Source organism: Lissotriton helveticus, chromosome 3_1, assembly GCF_964261635.1.
Source record: "Lissotriton helveticus chromosome 3_1, aLisHel1.1, whole genome shotgun sequence".
NCBI classification, from domain to species: Eukaryota; Metazoa; Chordata; class Amphibia; order Caudata; family Salamandridae; genus Lissotriton; species Lissotriton helveticus.
The window spans coordinates 1060676790-1060703463 of NC_136061.1; the positions used below are offsets into that span (position 1 = coordinate 1060676790).

General features: G+C 41.8%; 1 protein-coding gene across 1 annotated transcript in view; it reads right to left on the minus strand.

Annotated features, from left to right (window-relative positions):
- Positions 1 to 26674, minus strand: part of XIRP2 (xin actin binding repeat containing 2) — a 1179469-nt gene that overhangs the window by 125569 nt on the left and 1027226 nt on the right. The window contains exon 5 of the mRNA XM_078681625.1: positions 9906 to 10016. Coding sequence (XP_078537751.1) covers positions 9906 to 10016 — 111 coding nt within the window. The remainder of the gene's footprint in view (positions 1 to 9905; positions 10017 to 26674) is intronic.

Here is a 26674-nt window from a genome sequence, read left to right on the forward strand (position 1 = left end):
AAACCAAACTCATTTGCTGATGATTGGGACTTTGAAAGTATCAACAATATGATGTCTGACTTAGTAATGTCTGCTAAATTTACAAAACATGATTATTTGAAAGGTTCTACAAATTATGATAGTATGTATTGCTATAACCATTATGGTAACCATTTCTTGCATAAATCTGCACAACCTAGAAATGTTTTAAATTATAATCAATGGGAACATTGTGCTACACCTCCAAAAGGGAGCTCTAGAACCGTTTATGACAAATATTCATATTTTTCAGGTTTTAACATAACTAATGCTGAAACATTTTATTATAAATTGTCAAACAAGACAGGGATGAAAACCATGATAACCAACACAAAATTGATATACTCAGATTCATTCTTTGAAAAAATGAATACTTTTGGATTTGATTATTGGGACAAAAATGTTGATTTGAAAAGTGTTTGGGGTACAAAAGAATGGCAAGTACAGGGTTTAGAAGCTTTGTTTAGAGCCTGCATGATCCCAGAACAAATGATATTTTTAAATGACACTGTTCAACAAACCACCTGTCTTGGCTTAGCCAAAATCAAAGATTTAAATAACCTGTCTATTCCAAAGCCAACAATGTTTAGCAATAGCTCTGAAACAGATGAAGAAATAGACATAAACCATATACTTAACCAAAACAGAACACATCCTGATTGGAAACAATGGTTGATCTGGCCCACAGATACAAATAACTGTCAAGATAGATTCCTGAATAAAACACAGGGTTTCAAAATGACCAGGCCAGACCCTAGATATCCTCAAAGACATCACCCAGGGATAATAACAACCTACAGTGTGGGCAAATTATGCCTTCAATGGCTACAAACTTCCACACTGCCTGAAATTAAGCAACACCTAACTTTACTTACTGATGGTGCTGACTTGCGTGATTTCATACTGGGACCACGCAAACAGCGTCAAAAGCGTTTCATAGCAGCCTCTGTATATGCAGCATACAATGAGGCCTGGAAGGTTACTCAAATTGAGACAGCAGAGAGAATACGTGAAATTGATCGTATTAATTTGGAAAAATCACTTTCTGTAGTGGACAATGGGTTAATGACTCTGTCCTCCCGAATTTTTTCATTGGACAGCATTGTGTCTTCAGCAATCGATATATTATCGCAAGACTTACTGTTATTACAACATGGACAGTCACAATTGCGTTCTATTGTACAGCTTGGCTGGACGTTACAAAATCTGCGTTCAGGCTACGTGCCTTGGCGTTTAATCAACACAACGTCACTATTCCAAATCTTTAACCTTACTGATAGACAAATCGGTATGGCGCAGAAGGGTGCTGATTATACAATCTTGAGCATTGAAAAACTAGAAAGATTACCAATGACAATGTCAGAACGACCTGTCAGTGAATGGATAATCCACGGAATCATAAATATTCCAATCTCAACCTTCAGGTTTCAATACTGCCAAAAATATATACAGGCTGGCATGTACGAGAAATTGGGAAAGGGGTACCTTAAAACAACTTGGAACCTGCCCTATTCACATGCATGTGTCAGTAACAAAGGACAGAAAGTGTTTCTTAGTGGCAACAATTGTGCTATGTCACTAAGCGGCACACTTCTGTGTAACGGTATTAGTTTGCACGGAGCCTGTGAAGGGAATTCATACAACCTTTCATGTCACCAGCAAGGCGCACCTGCAACTGAAATAGAACCATTCTTTCAAAGACTCTATAATGGGAGTTACATTCTTATTGTAGACCGCAGATGTTGTAGTCTTATGCCCGGGACTCCTTATCTCGTCACTACGACGGCGAAGGTCAAGTGCTGTGGACGTTCTTTGTTCCCCAGCTCCTTTCCAGACAGGGAGGCAAGGGCATGGCCCGGTTTGAAAATTACTTCTATTCGAATAGATACTTTAAGCAGAATGAAAACAGTGCTTCTTCAGACGCCTACAAGGCTCACGTCATCTAAAGAAACGTATGATCTACAAGTCGCAAGGACGACTGCAGAGATACATACATTATTATCAACCAATTCCCCCGTACATTTCGCGGAAATCCTGAGCGAAATCTTAAATATTTCTGATACCACTGGGGTCTCAAAGGTATTTAAGACAGTATTTTCGATGGCATTAACACCATTCAAAGCCATACTGGGTATTTTTCCAGATTTCGTCCATTCGATTTTTGGCGGACTTCCCCTGATCCTAGGACTAATTGCAGGAATCCTATTCCTAGTCCTTATTTTTCGTTATGGCAACCCATGTCACAGATCAAACTCTCGCGACAATGGAAGATACGATCCTAGCCATTGGATACCGGGACCGGATATCAAAAATCCTGGGACTCTCCCGGCTTAGAGACCTAAACATGACTTGGTTTCTATCATTTCGACCAATGTGGCAAAGGTGTGTTTTACCTGTACTAAGGTGTCTGCTATGCGGAGAAGAATGCGTGTTAGACACCTGTCTGACGCTACAATCGGATGCGCCGGTGGATGCAGATACACTGTTGGTTCCTACCAAGGTTCACGCACTGTGCTGCCCTCAAAGGCTGCCAATTCTGATGACGGCATTCCTGGAATCTTCACCACTGCGATTGAAGAGTAGTGAAGTTCAAGATGAAAGCAGCATCGAACAGGTACGACCTTCTGTCAGCAATGCAAATCAGAATGTCAATGGAGACAATCATGCGCACGAATGCATGGTTACCCCTATTTCCGACTTCGAGGAACTTTCCCATGAAGCTGTTGACAGTTTTTTCGAAAGCCTGAATGATATGATGTTCTCTCCGGAACAGAAATAGAGACCTTTGAGTAAACTCGCACACGGCGTTCCCTGAATTCGGCCTTCAACTTTAAAAATAAAGTCACATGAACAATTACAATCCAGTTCACGGACAGCAACCTTTTTCAGCAAGCCCTTAAAATATTTTTCTATATATTTTTTCCCCGGGACACTGATCTTCTGCTTAAAGTAAGAAACTATTCCTAGAGAACTAAGATTTCTATTTTTAGATACTTTATATAGACTTTAGCTGCCCGCTGGTATGTTCACAAAATATATTATGTGATGAAATGGTTTCGACTTTTCTTTCTGTATAGCCATATTAAGAGCCATTTCATGTGTATTTCTCATATACCAACAAGCAATAATGCATAAAATGCGTGCTTACTTTTGCATTTAATTCATAGCTTAAGTGCATACAATATATGACTGCAATTTTTCAGTATATTTGAAAATTTCAAAATGCATTTATGTATTTTGGGGTGGTAAGGTATACACTATACTCTATAGTATGTTGTACTATGTTATACTATGCATAGATTAGTAGATATGACCATAGTTAGCGTGGAGTGGGTGTCGTGTATTTCTATAGGTTCTGAATCGATCCCCCTATTCCTGACCCTATTCTGGTTAACCTACCTAGCTAGTTAACTAACAGTCAGCCCATGAGGCAAGAAAACCCCCATGATGCAGATACCGTTATCTGACGCAGTCACACTACGGCACAGGAACGTGTTATCTGATTAGGTCATAACGCTTGAGATCTAATTAGACAAGCGACATTCCTCCAGCCCCTGATAAGGCATACGACGTTCTCATAACAAATCAAACCTATGACAACCTGGATAATCCGTGCGGCCATTGTTTTGATTTCACAGAGAACTTTAGTAAAGAATGTGCTAACGAGCAAGTCGTATGACATCTTTATTGACGTACCTATGTCCATCCTTACGTCAATCCCGGCACCTTTAAGGTATAAATATTGCCGACCTTGCCCTATGCAAACACACGCGTGGTGACAAGACGGAGCAGCCATACTTGCCGAAGCCGAGAGCAGAAGCAGACCCCGCAGGCAGCAGCCCCGCCTTCCTGACGCGCTGAGAGACGCGCTGCTATCTCAAGCCGAGAGACCCAGCACCGGCGCTTCCGGGTAGCCCTCGCAGGCAGCCTGGAATATCGAGAGCAGAGAAAGAGATACCATTCCTCATTCATCCTAAATTCCAGGTACAGAACTGAATAACCCCTCCTAGAGAATTCTTTAGTTATTCACTTGGCAAAAACAAACTTAACTTAAACTGTAACTTTCTATTCCCGCCCACGCATTAGACTTAGGTCAGGTACACGGGGTAGGCGTATTTAGAAACACCAGTTGAGTACGTTTAGTCAAATGTATATGTGTATGTAAATATATTTTAATCATTTTAAACATCATATGGCTCAGAAACCATATCAATGTTTTTACAGTATTATTTTATACTATTGCTTCTAATGTATGCACTTTACTTAACTATAAGTATTGCAATAATATCGATCCATTTCTCTTGTACGAGAAAAGAGACTGATCAATAAATAACACCTTTTATTGAACACGCCCGTCTCTTCCTTTTCTCTACATTCTGATGAGACTAAGAATGCACGTACTGACTGAGTAAAATAATTGCCTTGTGCTCACACGACTCTTGAGATTGACTCTTGATTAGGGGAGAGCAAAGTTGTCATGTTCTATGGTTGTCAGAAACTAAATCCCTTCTTGTCTAATCAGGGGAGTTAATCCTTCCTTGAACATTCGAGAAAGTTTCTAGCGAACTCTGAGCTTAGCTGGCAAACCCAAAAATTAAGTCTAGTATCGACAGTAGTAGACCTAGTTAACGTCTGGCCTAGGCCTTTACTGCTGTAGGTACTATTCCAATGCGCAGAGCCTACTGGGAAAATAGGAGCTACACTACAAAAGCAGTTACATTACACAAGGATGCATTCATGTTGAGGTCTCAGCCAGACAGACCATGGGTTGTCTCTCCACTCCCTGTGTTGACTTAATTGTCTCATCCCTCCTGCCACACAGGACAGTGCTATAACTTGGCCAGCACTGGCCATATCATAGTACTTATTCCCCGTAAGTTTTAGCCATGCTGAAGAGCAGATGTAGTGCTATACAACATGGCTATAATCAATCATTCAAATTGACAACACCAATAGCCCTTGCATTGCATTGGCCAGTTGGTTTTGCCAGTGCATGTTGTTAACATGCCGCAGACAATATTATATTGCCCCATCAGCCTTCTTTCTTGTTCTCTAATCCTCCCGGTTAGCCCCTGCTGCCACACAATATTAAGCCTACCCCCTCAAATAAACAACTTGCCATCATTCCGAGGAGCTAGTCTGTGAGCGAGTCTGGTGAGTTAGGGGGAAGTGCAGAGATGCATGTGTTCAGAATCCAGTCACAATGCTTGTGTAATCGGCCAGGAACTGAGCTCTGAACACAAAAAGGGTTCCGCCCCATTTTATTCACAAGCATCAGGGGGGTCAAATGTCTTTTAGCCCAGGGCGCTATCCTACCAAAGGCTGCCTTTGGTTGCAATGGTAGAATCCAGGAAGTATTTGACCGCTATGTAGCTTGGCAGTGGCCGTCACTAAACGCACACGCGGGCTTGTCGTGGGTCTGAGACATGATTTGTGGCAGTGAATATTGGATGAAACAAAAAAATTAAAAAACGCAGTGAGAGTGTATGTTTGTCAGTGACAGTACCCCGCATTAATTGCTTGTTTTTCACACCGAACAAGGTCAAGTCGCCATTAGGCAACTTTTACTTTTCCTCCTGTAGTCAAAAAGGTACACATGTGACGTCAAGCAAGGTGGTGGGATACCATACCAAATGCTTTGGTCATATGAGAAACTTTTCAAATTCAATTTATGATTCAAATGTTTTTATTTGTTTTGGAAATGACACATCGGCAACAAAATGAGTGTTAATCAGCCATGGCCTTCAGGAGTGTGGGCCTTCGCATGAACTGCTGCCTTTATGTGAAAGCTGATGCCCAGCAAAGCTAGGTGATGTCCAGCGCCTGACAACTTTTCACAGAGAAGCTGCCAAGTAGATAGAGGCAAAAAAACATTGCCCTTTATCAATCGTTAAAGGCAGCGGTTTTTATTACCCGTGGCAACTCCATACGTCCCTCAAAATAACTTCCTACATCGGTAGCCAGCGGCCAGCGAGTTGATTGACCAGACTCCGCCTTGCCGGGTGTTGTCAAGTTGCGCGTTCATGGGTCAGCTGTTTGGAAACGTAAGAGAGAGAGAGGCGCGCAAAATGAAAATGACGTGCCTGTTGTTTAATAAATATATTTTAAAAAACAATGTTTGTTGAGGCGCACATACCACGATAAAAGAGTGCCGCCGCTGCTTAAAATATACAAAATGTTAACAGCACAGCAGTCAAAGATCAAGCTCAGCTGGGGTTGCGCTGATTTTATTTGAAAAGAAAGCATGCGAAGTCACCATTATTGTATGAAGCAGCCCAGCAAACAAAATATTTGCAATGCCGGCTGCTTCAAAAGAGAAAGCACGCAGTTTGTAAGCAAAGTACGTGTGCCTGCAGTAAGAGACACTCAAAGAAAATAGTGCTTAGAAACTAAAAAAGACGTACTGTGTAACAACCGAAGTAAAAGGGCCTGTCCCATGGGAGGTTACAAATGAAGACAAGTCCCTACTAAGGAGAGACTAACACGCGTATTTACGAATCAGAAGCCAGCATTTAGGAAGGGCAATGACACACGCCAACGAAAAATATGGGCGGAGAGTGGGGGGGGGGGGCACTTTGCCATACTCGACTACATCAAGTCTCGCAGAGCAGCGCATGCGCGCTGACTCAGGCTCTACCGAAAAACAAATAATGAAGAAAGCATGCTGGCAAGCAAGAGAGGGTAGTTAATTCTTTAGCACTTTGGGGTGAATAATTTGCATGTATGTGCTATGAGCAGATATACTAAGGCCGGTCTATGCACTTCCCAGACCTGATAAAGAAGGACCCCTCATATCTTGATGTGCTGGGTCAGACTGTGGATAGACAATGCACTCACTACCCACCCGGGTAGTGCTTCGCCATAGGGGAAGCCCTGGTTTCCTTCTTCTATGAACTCCAGCTGTTTCAAAAGCATATTTAAATATGTTCGATGCTTCAACTGGGCGTATGGTCCACAATTAATATTGCTAAATAAATGGAAAACGTTTTTATTGCTTGGGTTTATAATACGTGATTAAATTAAAGAGATTTGGTGCATGCTATAAAAGGCTGTATTTCGAATACAAAGCAAACCATACAGTTTCCCAAACAAACATGCTATCATTGGGGGCACTCATCTATGGCATCCTAAAGTCGTTCTCCCTGAGTGGCGCCCCAAATGTTGCCAAAAAACGCATATAATTGAAGTTGCTATTTACTTGAAAACCATATAAACATTGGAGCTCGCTGAATTAATTAATTTCTATTACATGGCACTTTCGGAAATGCGTTACCCCATACCACTCTGAAATTAAGACATTTGGGTAGCCAGCAAAATTGAGATGATTAAATAGCCTGCTTAATAAAACACCCCCTCCAACGCTCCCACCATGTTGTCCCTGCAGAACACGAGCTTGATGGCCTTCCATTCTTTTCTTAAATTGAGGGCAATTACATTTACTTACAGTGACACTTTTTCACAGCACTCATTGACTGCAAACCTGCAGTATGATGCACAGCATAACAAAAAATATATAAAAAAATCTACTTTATATAGCTGCTGTGAGTGAGGATGTTTGTTTAATGAAACTTTCCCAGTGACGTTTCACAGCACTTTGAGAAGTGAAGGCCATGTCCGAGTGCCACGTAAACCATTTACCCAAGAAAGTGCTTCAGTTACCTATTAAAGGCACATCACAGTCCAAGGAGAAATGTGCCCATGCAACTGCCAAACAGGCAAAAATCATTTATCATGGAGTTTTTTTAACCATTTTTTGTTTAAAGACCGCGCCACAGACAAAAGGTTTTGAAATGATGGACGCATGAGTTTGAGCAACACATGGCTTCTATTGGTAGGAAACCTCATATAGACTTGTACCAGTGGCTGCAATTCTCTGATAATGAGTTTTGCAAATGCTTCCTGAATGCACGTTCCAATCACGATGTAGCCATCGCACACTGCACTGCAGGGCTTTAAGTGGGATCAAAAAAGTGAGAGGGCTCTAAAACAGGTGCGAGATAAAAGGCGTAAAGCGGGTGCTGAAGGAAACAAGACAAGCTGCAACATGTGGAAAGCAACAACTAAAACAAAATAGTTCTCCCAAACAACAGTTAAAGAATGAATGCGTAAAGTAATTGTCCTTGGCCAGTGCTCCTCAGTGTTGATGGGAGTGAGGTATCAGCTGGCGAACGAGTTAGGAGGCAGCAATGAAGAGTGACACTGTAGTGAGCCTTTGGCAAGCGGCAGGCAGGGATAGCTTTGTTTTATGGATTACAGCACGTCTTGCAGAAAGTGCATGGGCGCTGCCTATGCTCGACCTAAAATCGAATTCACGCAATCACAGAAAGGTTGAACAAACTTCTGTCTGGACTTGGAATTAGCAGAATAGGGAAATTTGAAGAGGTTTTCACAAATGAAACTTCTCTCACAATTCCAAGCGCAGAATAGTCTTAATATTATTGGAGGTTGCTCTGTGAACAAATTCACAATAACATTATAGTGCGAGCTTTGCTTCTGGCCAATCTTCTATCTCCTTCCCTCTTTTCCACCTGCCTTTTCACTCTACTTCCTTCAACTAATGCCCCACCCACAGCCACTAACCATCTATCCAATTTCCCTCATTACCATACGTAAACCCAGCTGTTGTCATTAAAGTCATTCCATCCACCTGTGTTTCTACAATCCATGCACAGTACCTCCCAGCCATCTTGCCTCCCACCACCACGCCTGCCCATAGAGTCACCTTCTTGTCCCTTCTGCCATTGTGTACTCTCTCCCATCTGTTCTCCATTGCTTTCTGTGAAAGGTACATCTGTCTCTCTCTTCTGCCCTGCCTTCAACCCCTTGTCTTTTCATTTGGACTCCCTCTCTCCCATTTATGCACCCATTCCTTCTCCAATGCATAGCTATTCTTCCTCAGTATGTCACATCTCTCCCGTCCCTTCTCGTTTAACCCCATTTCCTGTCTCCTTCTTATGCACCCTACCTCAAACACTTCTCCTCTCAGGTCAATCCATCCACCCCCTTCTGGTACTTCTCCCAATCTCCTTCTGATAAACCTCTCCTTCGTGTCTTGCTCCCAGTCTTCTGTTACTCTTTCCCCTAGGAGTTCACTTTGCCTCCTCCCCATACTTTGTACTACAACCAACCTACCATTTGTTTTACTTGTCTAACTATTGCCCAGCCTTCATCTGTTCTTCCTCATGCCTCACTTCCTTCATCCCTACCACATGTGAACCCCTATTTCTTATCAGTTCACTTTGTCTTGCTCTTTCCCATCTCCCATTTATTTAAAAAATCATCCTTCATCCATCGTCCCTGCAGGATGCGCATCAGGCTGTTTTCATTCGTTACGATTCTCCCTCCCTCCCATCCACACCTCTTGATTATTTATTTGTGCATTCACTCTTTCCACCTGAGATCCACCTATACACTTTTCCATGCATCTATTCCATCTATCCTCCTTTCATTCTTTCGCAGTTTTCTTTTCCCTGCCTGCTTTTTTAATAGACTTGTATCGTTGCTGTTTTCCCTCCTTCCAAAATCAAATCAAAACCCGCCTTCTGGCCTGATGTCCCTGGCAGTTCACTTGCCCTTCTTATGCTAAAAGAACTTCAATATTTTATTTTTTGTACATATAAATAAAGGTTCTTCCTGTAATTGTCTTTCTCTCTTCCATTCGTGGGTCTCATGGGAGGGATTTTCAGAGAGGAGACTAATTTACTTGGATGATGTACAATAAGGGATGGTGAAACTGAATGAACTGAGGCTGAGCAATGACCACACAGACATAAATTGGGATTAGAGAGTCAAGCTAATCAGCAAGAAAAGTAACATGTAAGGTATCACAGTATACAATGCAACACAATGTATGACTACCACAAATATTACATGTTCGTCATCATTACCTCTTCACTTTGAAGCGCTGAACACTGAATAGCTGTTGGAGTCGAGTGATCCAATTGTTTAATTTCTTGTGAGCTACTTTGTACAGTAACTTCACTGCTACTTCTGATTTCCTGTAGGGTGTGATTAAGCAAAAGAAAAGTTAAGTAGGTATTTCTGTAGTTTTCCATAAATGTCTTTCACGTGGAACTTAATGAAACAAGCATTTACAATGCAACGGTTTCGCCTTTGGAAAAGTTTGAGCTATTGCCATTGTAAATGACAAAATTTGTATTTATGTGTTGGTTTTGAAAACAGATAATGGCATTGTCAATTTCATTGCCAATAGCTCTAACTTTTCCAAAGGCGAAACCGTTGCATTGTAAATGCTTGTTTTGTTATTGTCAGCCAGCAAAGTTGTGACCAAAAAAATAAAAAGAGGGTGCCATGAAAATAGCTTGCGAGATTAAAGCAGGTTTAAAACACTAATAGAATGTAAATGATCTTCAACTGCGGGATCTACTATTGTTCTGCTCACAATTTCAAAGTGCAGCAAAAGCACAGCATTACGCTTGGTTTACCTAGAAATTACAGCGAGGTGAAGGCCAAAATAATTTTTTGCTTCGTATTTGTCCAAAAGTTTGAATACATCAAAAGACGGTAATTACAAGCCAAACAGTAAATGCAAAGCCAAATTTTTAAGTGTTTTGCCAGAAACTTACTGAAATCAAAACTTTTAGCAACAAAACGATACAGTGTGCTTAGGAGCCAATATGAGGAAGAGATAGCTCATTGGTCTAGTTTCTAAAATCACAGAGCAGGAATGGGATGTATTTCAGTCATGCAGAATCTTAATATAGCCTGGATACTAACTGTGCAACAAGCTGTATGGCACAGTCCACACAGGTCACATCCCCAGTACAAAGATTTTAAGACTATGAATAAGCACATTAGAACCACAACTATTTACAACCAACTACGCACTAAAAATATAATTACTGTAGGGAAAGAAAGTGCCTCATGAATAATAGTTGACATTTCCATCTACTACAAGTCAAGCACTCAATCCTCATCGGCGTATTTTGTTTCTATTGAGAGGATGTACACAGACCAACTCAAAATGCATCAGATCTGTGGCCAATTGGCAACAATAACACACACATAGCCATATAAAAAAGCATTAGAAACTATATGGTTTTCAATTAAGTGTCCCGGCGCATCCTCCAGTCGGGAAAGAATTGTTCAGTTATTTTCAGCTTTCACGTTCTAACTGTTCCTTGTCGAAATAATCTCTCAAGTCGGCATTCCAAAGAAGGCCTACAATACCAAGCGGAACTATTTAGCAGATATATATGTTGAACTGAAGGCCAGCTCAACACGTCTCTTGCCGTCTGCCCAACTAAGATTGAAACACGATGTGCTGGTGAACTGTGCACTAAATTCTCTGTGAAAATTAAGAACCGTCGTTTTCTGTAAGCAGTTTTTAAAAACTACACTGGGAGCACTTCCCAACGCTCCTGATCTGCTGCTTCAGAAATACGTCACCAGTGAATCGCTGCTTCAGGACACTCAGTCCAATGCCTCGCCTCCTCTTTGCAAGCCCCGAGGATTCCTGGGCAAACCTGAGTTTTAAAAGTATTGAACACTCCTTGCCACAGGAATGCCACAGGAACGCTGCACATCCGCAACACATGCAGGCACTTGGTTAGTTCTGTATTCTTCCTTGGGAACGCTGCCTATCTTGTAGCACTCACTAATCAGGTTAGGGAGTTACCATATGCGATTAGCAGGACACATTAGAACATGAATCTGTACCCAGTATTAACTCATGACCTGCCAATTATCTTTACTACGGTCTCGTCTGTAGGTCTACGTTTCTTAGTGTGTGAAATAGGCGGGTTATGAATTTTTCCTTACCTTGCAGTGGGACTTTGTGAATGACCTCCAGTGAGGTGGACTGCCTGCGTTCTACAGTTAATGCCCTTTGGATTTACAAACAGCATTCAATGAGGAGAAAGCTGTCACCGGTCTAGAAGGCCTAATGCACATCGTGACTGATCAATGCAATATGCATAAAACACACACCAATGTCCGAAGAGTGACAGGGGTCTTAGCTGGTCTTGTACATCATATATAAACTACCACAGTGATGTAACTCATCAAACAGCATGTTATAAATGATTTCTAGAGTGCCCCGCGCACTGCAGAGTCCTGAAATGTCAATGTGTGTTTATAATGACTTAAAGGCTGTGTTTGTTATTTCTAGAATGACAACAGAAGGGGAGGTAACGGGCATCAAGCACACAGCACATTACCTAATTGCCCCTATAGAAGGCTGTGTTTAATAGCTTCTACTGTAGCAAAGATGCGAGTGCGGTGTGTCATCCTGTTCCAGTCAATCACACGGATAGAAACACTGGGATGTGAACTTTCTCATGAGGTCCTGGAACCAGGTGGGGTGTTATTGAGCCTGGTATTATCCCAGACACTTGTTAGACAACATATAAGGAAACAAAAATGGGACATTTGCCAGCACACCGACAGGTTGGGGTGTATTCAGTACCCCTTGCTTTGAAAAGACATAGCTAGCTCAAAGTATTGACTTCAGATGGCTAGGGTGTCAGCTTACACACAAGAGAAGAGATGGTATACACCTCATATCAATTCATACTGTGACAGGAGTTGGTGCAAGGACGCGCAAGAATAAAATAAACAGGTGGATTCAGTAAGGTCTGTCATTACTCATGCTATTGTCAGAGATCGTTGTTATAATGCACGCTACGAACTCAACCAGTTTAAAGAAGTGCTGCTGAAAAGATGCTTTCTTTGAGCAGACAGCCAGCAGACACCAACTCAGTATGTCAAGTAAGGAGATCGTCCACAATCCATGTTTTCTCAAAACTAGGCCTCCATACAGAGGCACCTTTCATTCAGAAGTACCACTAGGAATGAACTGTAGACGAGCCACATGATGTAATAATATGGTACACAAAGTGTTACTGGCCAGTCTGTGTCTAAGTGGACAGAAGAGTGAACACGGCGTCACCTAGCAGATACTCACATTCACATATACATGCATTTATCAAAACTAATTGTATCTAGAACACAAGGTGTGCATGTACATGAGCACCTTAATTTGACATCCCCAACCACAAACCTCGACGTATACAGCAGGGTTTTAAGCCTATGGTGAGAAATTTTCGTCCAGTTACTTAGTTGTCCTTTATTGACCTGTTAGCCCTCGAATCAAAATCGGGGGATGCCAGAATAGCGTCAATAATCCCGTTGATCCTCAAATTGTCGTTGATCGGATAGAGCATAGTTCTGCACTTGCCTATATTTTGGAAATGACAGTCCGGAACTGATACTGAGAGGGGCAGTAAACTATAGATACGAAAACAAAACTGGATAAACTACTCACACATCGCCTACTGAGTTTACATGTTAAAGAGTGCTAGAGAGGACGTACAATTATACGGAGTTGAAGTGCATTACAAGCCTCCTCTCACAATGCACAGTACATGCACAAGGCCCCCTCACCTCGGAGCTGCGGCAGTGGGGAGAGCTCCACCACACTGCCCTGACTGCGGAACTGCGACGAGCCTTGGAAGCGCTTCTGGCGCTGCGCCTTGCGCACAGATTTGCGTGTGAATCCGTCCACCTTCTCCGATGCAGAGATAGCCGACATGGCTGCGGCTATGCTAACGGCTCAGTCACCGGCAGGGGGCGGCGCTCAAAAGCTGCTGTCCGCCCCGTTCTCTCGGTCACTTCTCGTCCTGCACATGCCACGGGGTACGTTCATGTCCGCCCGAAGGCTGCTGGCTCTGGCACCCTGGCGCTGCGCCTTGCGCACAGATTTGCGTGTGAATCCGTCCACCTTCTCCGATGCAGAGATAGCCGACATGGCTGCGGCTATGCTAACGGCTCAGTCACCGGCAGGGGGCGGCGCTCAAAAGCTGCTGTCCGCCCCGTTCTCTCGGTCACTTCTCGTCCCGCACATGCCACGGGGTACGTTCATGTCCGCCCGAAGGCTGCTGGCTCTGGCACCCTGTAACCTCCTGAACCGACAACAATTGTCAATGCGGAGTGGCCCACTCCCCGGGCGTCCGCTCCTGTCCTCTCCCGTTAATCCCGACCCCTTGCCCAATTCGCAACCACCACAGACCGGGCCCAGCGCTCGAGCACACCCCCAACCGACAACACTCGAGCAGAGCCCGCGATGTAGACATAGAGAGCGGACTAGAGCCTCGTCTGCAGTCACTGCTCTCCCCTGCGAAGGCGCCGTCTTTAACGAGTCAATGATCGACAGCAGACGGAAACAAACATTGTATTAAATCAAATATAAACTTCAATTAACTAGTTATATTCGCGTATATAACGATTCAACGTTTATACATATTAAAAGGTTCCACATTTTTAAAATAGATACCTGCCACTTATCAACGCATGTTGATGTGTACACATTATCTAAATTCTGTTTGCTAAACGATGTTCTGTTTTTTAGCAACTACTGTTGCGCATTTCCAGTCACGTTCTGACATGCACGCCTACTATTCACAGTTCTGACACCACTCTACAGCAAGCACCTTTGATAATGCTTCCCTTTTCTCGATCGACTGATGAATCTCCGAAGTAGGCTGTACCATGTCCTTTTCGAGAGTGACGCGCCGAGCAGCCAATCCATTCAGCTCAACCTGGAGGTTAACAGCATCAAAACAAGTCAGGTCCCGGGCCGGCCAGCCAATCACAGCGCGGCCCGGGAATGACGTCACGGGGGTGTCCCGGGCCGGCAGCCAATCGCGGCGCGGCCCGGGACAAAGGGGCGGGGCTTAAAAAAAGCACCAGAAACGCCCCCGAATCGCGTTTTCGTGAGAAAGCGCGATTGACAGCCTCTGTCTCCCAATGGCTAGTCTCCATTTATGGAGCTAGCCAATTGGAAACAGAGGCTGTCCTAACCTCACTATTGAAAACAATAGATTTCGATCTGGGAGGGGCTTCGCCCCTCGCCAGGTTTCGAAACCTAAAAAGATTGGTATTTTTTACAGTTTATCTTAAAGTATCCCTCAAAATTAAATTGTGAATTGGATAAAGAAAGGGGTCTGTAATAGTCGGAGAGACCCTCTGTGAGATCTAAACATCAACATTTTGTCCAGATATTGTCAAATTAAGTAGCTATTTTGTTCCAGTCTTTGGAACACTAAACTGTAGGAAATGTAGTTTTGGTTTCCCGTTTTCAGTCTTCACATATTGACCATTGAAGACACTCCATTGACTTCCCAAAAAAAGAATGCTCAGACCTCTCAGGCATTACTTACCGGAATGCCCCATCTCTGCAAGTATCCAAATGCCTCCAGTCAACGCCATGACATATCAGTACAACAAACCTAAATACAATGACTTCACAAGAGACCATCCACCAACAGTGTTCCAAGTTAATAACTTAATTCCACAGAACCTGCAACATTCTTTAAAGTAAGCCACGAAACATATTACAATGACTAAAAAACCTCCTATCACAGTCAGACTAAAGTATTAGATGTGAAAGTTAAAATCAATCCAAAGCCCATTTTAACATTTTCATATACATATTGTAACTACTGGCCTTAGCACAGAAAAGGAAATAAATACTTACAATGTAATAAAATGTGTGGTAATCACAATGGTGAGCACTTTCTCAGATAGATAAAAATGGAGCCATTGTGCTTACAACTAAGAAGTCACGGTTTAAAAAAAGACAAACATAGAACTTCTGTTCTTAACTGAAGAAGTGAAATAGGAAAATCCCATGGGGTAGATTTCCATATACCTAATGGATCTCAGCCGCTAATTTGTAGACATTCAGCTTCACACTAGCCACTTTTACTCAACAGTCAGCAATAGGTTGTGCCATATATAACTGGAGGACCACTGTATGAAATTGAATTTACATAACATTTATTTGTTACAAACTTATCAAAGTCATCAAGTTAAAAAAGCTGAACAATCAGCTAAAGTTATAAGAATTAAAAACAAAAACAGAGCATAGCAATTACATACAAAATTATCCCCCCCAAAAATTAAAATACTAGAGAGTTACACAATCAGACCAATTAAATTAGTCTCGATACGCTACACATCCATTATCAAGAGATATTACTGGCATTGAGAGAGAACATTCACATTTCCTGTTATTCAAGCAATGTAGAATAGATGAATTGTGTATTTTGTTTAGGCATCAAGAAGTTTCAAAGTCCAATTTCAGAAGGGAAGGCCTTCTCAGAGTCAGATCTCTTCAATTGGAGAAAGGAGGACTGCCAGGGTCATAAGACCAGGATCGTGGCAGTAATGTAGGAAACAAAATAAACTTCTACGGCTATATTTCTCTGTGATGTTGACTCTTGATCTGATCAGATTACTGCACCTTATGTGTTGATTGGTACCAGGTCAAACACAGTGGTGTAAAGGAAGTTGCCGGGCCCCCCTGCAAGGTACATGGAGGGGCCCACGTTCCGGATTTAATCAGAAGCTCTCAGGCCAGAGTACCGTTCTGACTGAGGGTGCTTCCCCTGCAGCTCGGGCCCCCGCGAACTGCAGGAGTCGAGGAGGTTTCTGTTACGCCACTGGTCAAACAAAGTGCTTATAACTCAATCTTTTCCATGAAGCAGCACAGATATGTCACCAAGGTTTCAAACCTTCATCCAGTTACTATGCAGTCAGTCCAAGTATCCCAATTTTCCCATATGGATTATTTTGAGAAATGTTAATACTTTCATCACACCACGCCCATAGTGGCTTTGATCTTATGTCTTACAAACACCATTATTCTTAATCCCATTACAAGGTTCTCTCTTGGGTATTTGAAAAAGAATAATCATTATTTTAATAAATATTCTATACGTAGCATCAGTTTTTCAGGAGGAGGAAAAGACGCAGCCACCTTGGCCATAAGAGTAGCATGTTGAAGGAATAGGACTTTTATTGTTTCAATGAGCCCTAATATGGGGCAAGTAAAAAGGGTATGGTAAATTATTATGTTTTTGCATGATGACATTTTACAAATATAAATTGCAAGTATTTGGGGTCACGGTGATATCTTTAAAAGTCGTCTAAACTCACACCTATAGATCCCCAAAATGTCAAGAATGCACTTGTGACATAAGGGGCTCTTTGGGCTCCAATGACATCATGCGGTTGACTCCATGATCCACCCTTAGTCTCTCAATGGCTTCCTGTTTGCAGCTGAGGGGACAAATGAAGAAGTGAAAGTTTCAGAAATTACTAGCCTCTTCATGGTGCTGTTACTCCTTATTGAGGCCATCTTCCCAATGCTGCAATTTAACATATTAAAGCAGTATTATGTCATTTTTCAACCATCTTAATTGAAATTACTGAGTGGCATAGATTCACAAGCTTCCTTTATGGACACTGATTAATTGAAACACCAAGGGAAGAAAAAGTGAATTCACACAACCATTCATTCCCGATGTTATCAAAGTGTTAACATAATATTATTACAACATTAACAGAATAATATGCTCTTATTTGCTACTAAATGGCTAGGGAAGGTAAAGGAGTGAAAACGAACTAAAAAGTATTCTAAGCCCCGATTACTTTCTGTTCCTGTCGGTGCCTTTATGACCTTTGAGATCAGCAGGAGCAAAAGCAGTGTCAAGAGTAACAATTGTTACCACTTATGGGCATTAACTTCCGGTCATTTTCAAGAGGCCACCTGCAGGAAATGGATAAGATTCAGAAAAAATATCCGATGAAAATGAACTTCGCCACACTTAAGTAAGGTAAAAGTTTAGAAGACCATACCTAAGCAGCTTTACAACATCAATGAATCAGTGAAACAGTGCTAGGTATGTATGCACTTTGTTTGGGACTGGTCTTGCTTTGGCATCATTTCAGCCTATTTTTATGCCCTCTTCAGGGACTCCCTGCATCGAAATATCCACAACCCTCGCATGATTGAAAAGTGTGGGTGCTTGAGCTGAGCCAAGCATTGATTGGCTGGTGCATTACATGACATCCATCGCATGTCTGAAGCAATGCAGCATGATGGTTCTAGTAAGCAAAGTGCTGTTGTGCTGTCAGGGTTGGCAGCTCTATAGATTGTTCCTTCACATCAGAGAGGTATTTACACTGCCGCACCTTGTCATTTAAAATCATTACTGTACTAGCTCAGGCCTAGAGCTTACTCATGGCATACATACACAGAGACAGCGGAACACAAGTCACACATAACCTACATTAAAAAGTGGCAGAGGAGTATGGAGGCCAATGGTAAGGAATGGAAAAAAGTATTCGTCCAAGCTGGGCAACATCACAGAAACACTGACCATGCAAAAAAACAAGTACAGGGTTGACCAGGATTCCTCGTGAGGATGAAATCACCTATTACAGCCCTGTGTTATAGTCTCCCCATACTAAAGGCCAGCTGAGGAATAGGGCAAAGCTATATATATATATTTTTAATAAACTAATAAAGGTATTAGATATGAATGCTAATGATGAGAAGAGAGCAGACAAGAAAGATCCAAGAGCCCTCCGTCGAGATACCAAAAACATTAAAGGGACAGAAATGGGGATGGACGCTTTTAATGAAAAGGTATACATCTCTGTAGGAACACCAAATGTGGGCACTACATTGGATGCCACTTTGAAAGCTCTAAATTGGTATTTCAAAAAGAGTGGACATTCAGTAAAAGAGATTATTGCCTGACTCCAGCAGAAACTTGATAGATGACAAATAGAGCACTGGCAGGTAGTTTGTGTCACAAAGTCATCAAACAGCTCCTCTACCCACCAGATGCATCTGCACTCAGTGTAATTAGGCATCCTGCTGACTATTCAGATTGAAGTAGTAGTGTTAGACATGAGAGCCCTAGAGGAGTCTTCCTCCCAACAGTTTGCTTTGCTCCTTCACATTTCTAACCTTGTTTTTGCTATTATTAGGACTATGTGTTCTTTTCCACTGTGAACCAGTGCTAAAAAGTTAGTGATCTCCCCCCTAAACATAGTAACACTGGTAAATTCCCAATTGGCATACTTAATTTATTTATAAGTCCCCAGTAAATTGGTACTCCCTTTGCCCAGGGCCTTTAAATTAAATGCTACTAGTCTGATTGCAGCACTGATTATGCCACCCACTGAAGTAGCCTTTAACCATGCCTCAAGCCTGCCAATTTGTGACTGTCAATTTGTGGTGAACATCAGCTTCCACCACGTATATATTTGTTTTACACACGTCCTTAGAGCTTTCTGCGATACTATTACCCACCTCCTTATTTTCCCAAATTTCACTTTTAGTTCCCAACCATGATTTGAGCTATCCTACAGGTTAGTAATTGGGTTGGTGGTTGACTAGGGTATGCGCCCTAGTCAAGCAGCAGCTACAATCCCTGTCAGGGTAGGAAGAAGGCAAACCGTAAATTTACCTGTGTTCACCCACTGGCAGCTTGGCACAGAGCAGTCAGGCTTAACTTTAGAGGAAATGTGTAAAGTATTTGTGAAACACTTCAAACAGTAAAATAGTGAAAACACTACGCAAAAAGATTCCACACCATGTTAGAAAAATAGAGCTTTGTTTAATAAACAGAACAAGATCAAAATGACAAATCCAATAAGTAGAACATAAGATATTGAATTTCAAAGTTTTTAGGGGAAAATAGCGCCAGGAAGCAAAAAGTGCTATACTTGGTATATCTGGTAGAGCAGGACCGGAACAAAGTCAAAAGTTCAGGCTGACCGTGATGAAGCAGGGCCAGCTACAGGGACCCTCGTTAGGCTAGCTTAACCAAAGTACCTTAATCCTGGTTGGGGAGCACTTGCGTGGATCTGCCTTGAAGATGCGTCTCGCAGATTAGGTGATGCGTCGGTTCTGGGATGCTGAGAGGCTAGGATGCAAGCTCCTGATACCTCAGCATCAAGGATCCTGTCAACAGGGCTTACAATTGGAAGGCTGGTGTCTAGGATGTGAGATGCAGTTAAGACAATAGTTCCAATGAACATTGAGGCTGAGATGCAGAGATTCGGCATCATTGTTGAGGCTGTCAACGACGAGGGATGCAAGGAGCTTCCACCGGATATAGCATAATGCAGTGGGAGTTCCAAATCTGAAGTGTCGTTTCAGATGCGGGAGGCTGAGGCAATGCGCGTCTTTTACAATGGGTCTAATTCATGCAACAATTGTGATGCGTTGCTTCTGATCGAAGATGAACCGCTCAGCCAAGGAGATGCATTGGTTCTGCTCAGGGATTCATTGTTCAGCCGAGGATACATTGGTGCCACTGGAGATACACCTTAGGCCCACTTCAAGCACCCAGGACTGGGCTGGAACCATGTGGCTGGGCAGACTCACAGATGTCAGAGTCTCATTAAGGAAGCAGGTTGGTTAAACGTGTTTTCGGTACGTGAGACCTCAGATCAGGGTGCCAGCAAGCTAACTCTTGAATGGTTCAAGTGATGCATGTCTAATCCTTCTCACCCATGCAGGAGGGCAGCAGGTCACCACAGCAAAGCAGGATTCCCACAAAGCAGCAGTCCTTTCAGCAGCCCAGCAATCCTTCTTGCTGACAGTCTTCACAGATCCAGAAGGGTACTGATGTGGTGGTGTTAGGGGTCCAGTACTTATACACAGACATGCCTTTTAAGTAGGGGAACTTCAAAGAAAGGCCTTCAAAGTGTAAAGAGGACCTCCCTTCCCACCCTGGCTCCAGACTCACTAAAGGAGTATGCAGCCCTTTGTGTGGGAACAGGACACAACCTATTCAGGTGTGAGTTTGGGTCCAGCTCTTGTGCCCATCCTGCCAGGATGGCCCATCAAGTCACACCTAAGCTCCCATTGTGTGTGGCTGTCTAAGGCGAATTCACGAAGCCCAGGTATGATCCACCCTAGACATGTGATCAGAGACAGGCAGCGGGCAACAAATGTTTAAAGTAAGAAAATGAAAACTTTCTAAAAGTGGCATTTTCAGAATCGCAATTTAATATCCAACTTTACCATAAGTTTGGTTTTTAAATTGTGATTCAAGAGACACCAAACACAACAAGTCGATCACTTCATAATTGGGAACTACACTTATACAATGTAATAAGGTAATCCCAATGTTATCCTATGGGAGATATAGGTCTTACAGTAGTGAAAAACGAATTTAAATATTTTCCAATACCATGAGATGTAAAACTTAAATGTATGTGTCTTGCCTTTTAGATATACTGCACCTTGCCCTCTGGGTTGTCCATGATCTACCTTAAGGGTGACATATGTATAGACAGGGAAGGTTTGGGCCCACAAAAGGTTTTTTTTTGCCAGGTAGAAGTGGCACATACAGGCTCTCAAAAGAGAAGGCATCAAAAGGCAGGTAATCCACAATTTGTATGCACACACAATTCTGTCTTGTGAATGAGTGCCACTCCTTGAAACACAAGAACCTTGTCTGCCGTTTGATGCATTCTCTGTTGAGACTTTTGCCAACCTTTGGTCACATTTACATACTGAACATGCCATTTTCAAATTAGTTACAAGAAAAAGCTTCAAAATGTGAAAACGATTAGGTACAAGCCTTTACTAAACCATACAAATGCAGAGGAACTGAAACAAAGTTTTCTGAAAACAGACCCTTTCACGTGACATGGAGTCTGAAGTGACGACATAAAAATGCGCCCATGCCCACAACAAACGTGCTTGCTTTCGTGAAAGACAGGCGATTGTACGCGGCCAAAAATTGCAAAAAGTTAAATAAGGAAACTGAAGTCATTATTTTACTTGTCACCCGGTTATCGAATAAGCGGACTGAATGTTTCTTGAGCTTCGGTTTTTGCAGATTGTACCCATAGCCTCCTTGGACGAGCAGAGTTGAAATATCCATACCGAGTGCATCCATGATAACATTAAGGTACGTTCAGTGGATTGTTGCTCGTTCAAGTTTCGTATCGCCCGCGGTAAAACCCAGAGTTCGTTTTAATTGATTGCTTTTGCTTTTTGTAGTTGTTTGCCAAAATATAACAATATCGCCTGTCTTTGAAACCATTACTCAGCTGCTCTCGAGCAGGGTAACATGAGGTGTTCCTCAATCTTATCTAACGGCTGACTGCTATGTATATGTAGCCCCCAAATCTAAAACGTGCTTTTCTTCATTCTTTGTTAGTGACATTGGCATCAACGCTTTTAGTGTCCTAAGTGTGGCATGGCACAAGAGGTGCTTGCCAAAAGAATACATGAGGTAAAGTTTTTTAATTGCTAAAAACATCGGAGGTTTTTAGGAGTGCCTGTAAGAATGAATTGGTGGTAACACAGGCACCTTTTCTTTTTGTTTCTTTCAGCTTTTTCTCCAGGTCCTGAGGAAAAACCCCAAGTAGTAATTGGGTTTGAAACGCGTAGACCTTTCTTTTGTGTCCAAATAAGTATCAGGTCTACAGAAGCTCATATTAACTAATTATTATTCTTTTCATGACCTGAATACCTAAACCGTTTGGCCAAAAATTCTCCTTGGGTTTGTGTTGTACTTGAAATTCACAACTGTGATGCTCTTTTTCTAATCTTCCCTTGCGTTTCTTTACCTTATCTTTCTTCTCCTTTTATTTCTTTGGAATTTGAGCTCTTTCAAATTCAAAAAGGTTTATGAATCCGTAAATGCAGTGTAATGTCTTTGTCGTAAATGTAAAATTGATGTTTCATTGTTTGGTGTTCCGGAAACAGAAAAATATGTATAATGTTCATGAAAATAATAAAATGAACTCGCTCTTTTTGAAAAAAAAGGAACAGCTTATTTAAAAATAGATAAATATTTATTAATTTTTTCAATCACTGAGTGCCACGTGTGATTTTTTTGACTGAGATGGTGAATACTTATCAGTACAGCCTAAATGGAGACATTTTATTACATATAATCTTAACGATTACTGTAGTAGGTAAGGGATTTGGAGATGGACACCCACTCAGGAAACATCTGGCTGTTTTCACTATAAGGAGTCTTGTTAGGCCCAGTCGAAAGGGGTTGTATATTGTATTCCAAGCTGTATTTGTTCGATATATTTGTAATTTTACAACTGTATGCATGATGGCCCGTCAGTTTATGGGCACTTGAGTAGACCAATGTTGGGTAAGATGAAACGCCAATTGTTAAAGGTAAAGGAGCAGTGGCTGGTGAAGGTGAGTGTGGTGGGGTGGGGCACGAAGGATCCAACACCACCGCACTTAGCTGCACCAGCCACTGCTGGAGTAAAGCCCTCATCAGTTATATTAAGAAAAGGAATGCCAGATGTCATAGGTTTGATTTGATTATTACGAAATGTGGGGATGATAAAGTCAGCTGGCCTGACCTACTTACTGTGGAAAGAATGTGTTAAAATCAATAGGCTTTTAATGATGGCTTGTTAATACACTGCTCTAAAGTCTGACAATGAAAACAGCTGTAGGCCCGAATGGTTATGTCAGCAGCTGAAATGTTATGCCAGCTGCTGTTTATCATGCAATGTTTTTACAAAGACAGTAGGGTAGGCCTGGCATATTCATTGTGAAAAGCATATGGAAAAGCCAATCAGCCCTGGACCGTAAATTATTCTCACATTATTTTATATGATGTAGAATGGTATTTGGATACAAGGAATCTCACAGGTTACAATATTAGGCAAGAGTTGTGATGTAGCTCACCAACGCTGACAAACCATGGAAGTCTAATTTCCCAACGATGGTTTTTGTCAGGCCCTATTGAGCAGAGTTTTATATTTTATCAACTGTAATTGTTTTACATATTTGTAAGTCTGCAAATGTATGCCTTATGGTTGCCAGATTGTGGTCACTTCAGTAGGCCTGTGTTGTATATCGTGCCAAGCCATTGGTTAAAGCTAGAAACCATATTGGTTCGCTGGGAAAGATTTTGTCGGATTCTTAGGTGTGATTAGTTCATAGTGAAAAGTTTTGACAATGCAAGTAGGCCTTACTTATTGTGAAAAGCATGTTTTAAAAGTAATAGGCTTTCAAGTGTGGATTGTTAATACACTGTGCTAAAGCCTGTAGGCAGGCATTTTGTTACATGCTTAGAGTTGTACGCAAGAGGTTTGGGGTTGGTGACCAAACAAAACATGAGGATAGACAATTTGCACAATGGAAATCATTATTCGGCTCTAGTGCAGGAATTATAAATTGTTTTAACAACTATATTTTGTACAAGTTTGAAATTCTATTACAGTATACCTACTGATTGCCTTGTGGAGAGGCTTATGAGCAACACAGTAAGTCTGAGTTGGTTATGGTGACAAGCCAATGATAAAAATAATAGGCCTCATTGTTTATTGTGAAAAGTTACAATAAATGTTGTAGACCCAACATATTGATTGAGAAAATAATATGTTAGTCAATAGGTACTTAAGGTTGAATTGCTATTTTGATATATTAAAGCTTACAAACAAATGCTGGGAGTATATTTGTCCTTTGATGAAGCTTGTCCGGTCCTATTGAGGGGGGCTCTATATTGTTTTGTCAACTGTAATTTTTATTTTACATATTTATAATTTTGTTAATGTAGGACTGATGGTTGCCAGCTTGTATGCAACTCAGCATCCTGTGCTGTATATAGTGTCAGGCGACTGTAAAGGGTAGAAGCCTTATCGGTTCTCTGGGAAATCTTCTGTCAGATTCCTTAGGTGTGATTGGTTTATAGTGAAAAGTTTTGACAAAGCAAGAAGGCCTCACTTACTTAGGTGAAAGCCATGTAGAAAGTCAATAGGAATTGTTATTACACTGTGCTAAAGGTTGTAAGCAGGTTGCTTGTTACTGGATTACTTTTGTTGGTGAACCACCTGAACAAATCATAGACAGACGATTTGCACTATGGTAATTCTCATTAGACTCTAGTAGCAGGGATTTTATAGTGTTTTGACAACTGTACTTCGTACTTATTTGTACCTACATTACAGTGATTGCTTTTTGGTACAGCTTTCGACCAGCACAGTAGGTCTGAGTTGGTTATAGTGACAAGCCACTGATTAAGGTTAAAGTCCTGGTTGGTTATTCTGAAAAGGTATAGCAAAGGTAGTAGGCCTGATACAGTGATTTTAAAAATCATATGCAAGTCAATAGGCATTTAGGGTTCGATTATTACTCCCCTATATTAAAGTACACAGATTGGTATTTTGCTGCATGAGATGCCACAGACTACCTTTGAAGAGAAGAAACTTTGCGTTGGTTACGACCTCTGAGAAACCCTAGAGGTAGAAGATTTGCAATATAATAATTCTTGCTAGAATCTCTTAACTGACTGCCAAGACCATTAAATAATACAAATGTATATATGTATATGTACACAAAGGGCTTTTGGGTCAGCTCTTTGCTGCAGTTGGTCTGGCTGTCATATACACTCTGCTTCCATTCATATCAGCATACTGCATGGAGTAATGGTTCAGTCCACATCAGTCATTGTCTCTCGTGCCCTGTGAATGATGACATTTTCTGATCACGTGTCCAGCCACCTGAAAAGGACAGTACTTCAATGCCAGGGCTGGTTGACCAGTCAGAACGCCTACAATTTTCTACTTTTTTTAGTTCTCCTTTTTATTGTAATGCTACTTAAGTTTATACTACAGCTCTCCAGGCAGTGCTAACAGGTCACTTACTTGATGCTCATTACATTTGCAATGCACCGCATCCCATGTGGCCACTTTCACTAAACCAGGAGGTCATTAAGAAATGATGCTGTCCATAGTGTATTAATATTTCACCATTCAAAAAAGGCCAACACATTGGAGTTAAATGTGGCGGCCTTACTGAAACTTTAAAGCAACAATAGACTATTTACAATATCTCTGTCAAAGAAACAGGGTATTACTTGAGAGGGGTGAAAGCCCCATTTAAATTTAAACAATAAAACACAATCTTTGTCAGGGTGAGCCACAAAATTCACTAACAAGCCTGTGCTTAACCATGTGTTAGCTTGGGCACATAGCAGTCAGGTTTAACGTAAAGACTATGTTTAAAGCATTTATGCAACACTCAAACAGTAATAAAACACAACACAAGAAAAATCCCAAACCCATTTACAATAACAGAGTTAACATAATAAATAAAATGTCACCTAAACAACAATTATCCAATCAGTACAACTGGACTTATGCATTTTTAAAGTTTAGGTGAAAAAAGCACCAGAAAGATAACGTGCCACTTATGGTTGTTATCTGGACCAGGGTGCACTCACAATTTCATGCCAACTGCGATGGAGCAGGGGTCGTATACAGGGACAAGGTTTGTCCTGCTGAAAAGTTACCTTCTCAAGTCTGTGCAAAGTGCTGTAATTTTGTTTTTGCGGCGACTTCCAGGAGGCTGTTGTTGGTGTGAGCAGCAGGTTTGTGTCATGGACAGTCGAAGTTGCAGCATGAAGACCCGGTATTCGCTGGAGATTCACTTTGGCGGTCATTGCGGGCAGTTGTTTCTTGGCATCAAAGGTCACTTCACAGTCATGAGGAGCCCAAAACGTCTGTATCTTCACCTTTTCTTCTGTGGAAGTACTCTGTGATACAAGCTAAGGATCCAGGACCTGGGGGCATCTTTTGGGGCTCAGGACTCACTCAAGCAGAAGCCAGCAGCAGGTCTCAGACTGGGCCAGGCAGGCCCAGTTGTTGCTGATCATATGGGCCGTTCCAGGGAGACATCTGGAAGCATGTTGTGTACCTGTAGCTCAAACAGGTTGTTGGCTAACTGACTCTTGGAGTCACCTCTGGGAAGCTTGTCCTGTGGGAGGGCCCCTTTGCATATCCTTCCATCTTTTCTGGGTTTGGCATCAAATTGTCTAGGATAATAAAAAACAAGCAGGGC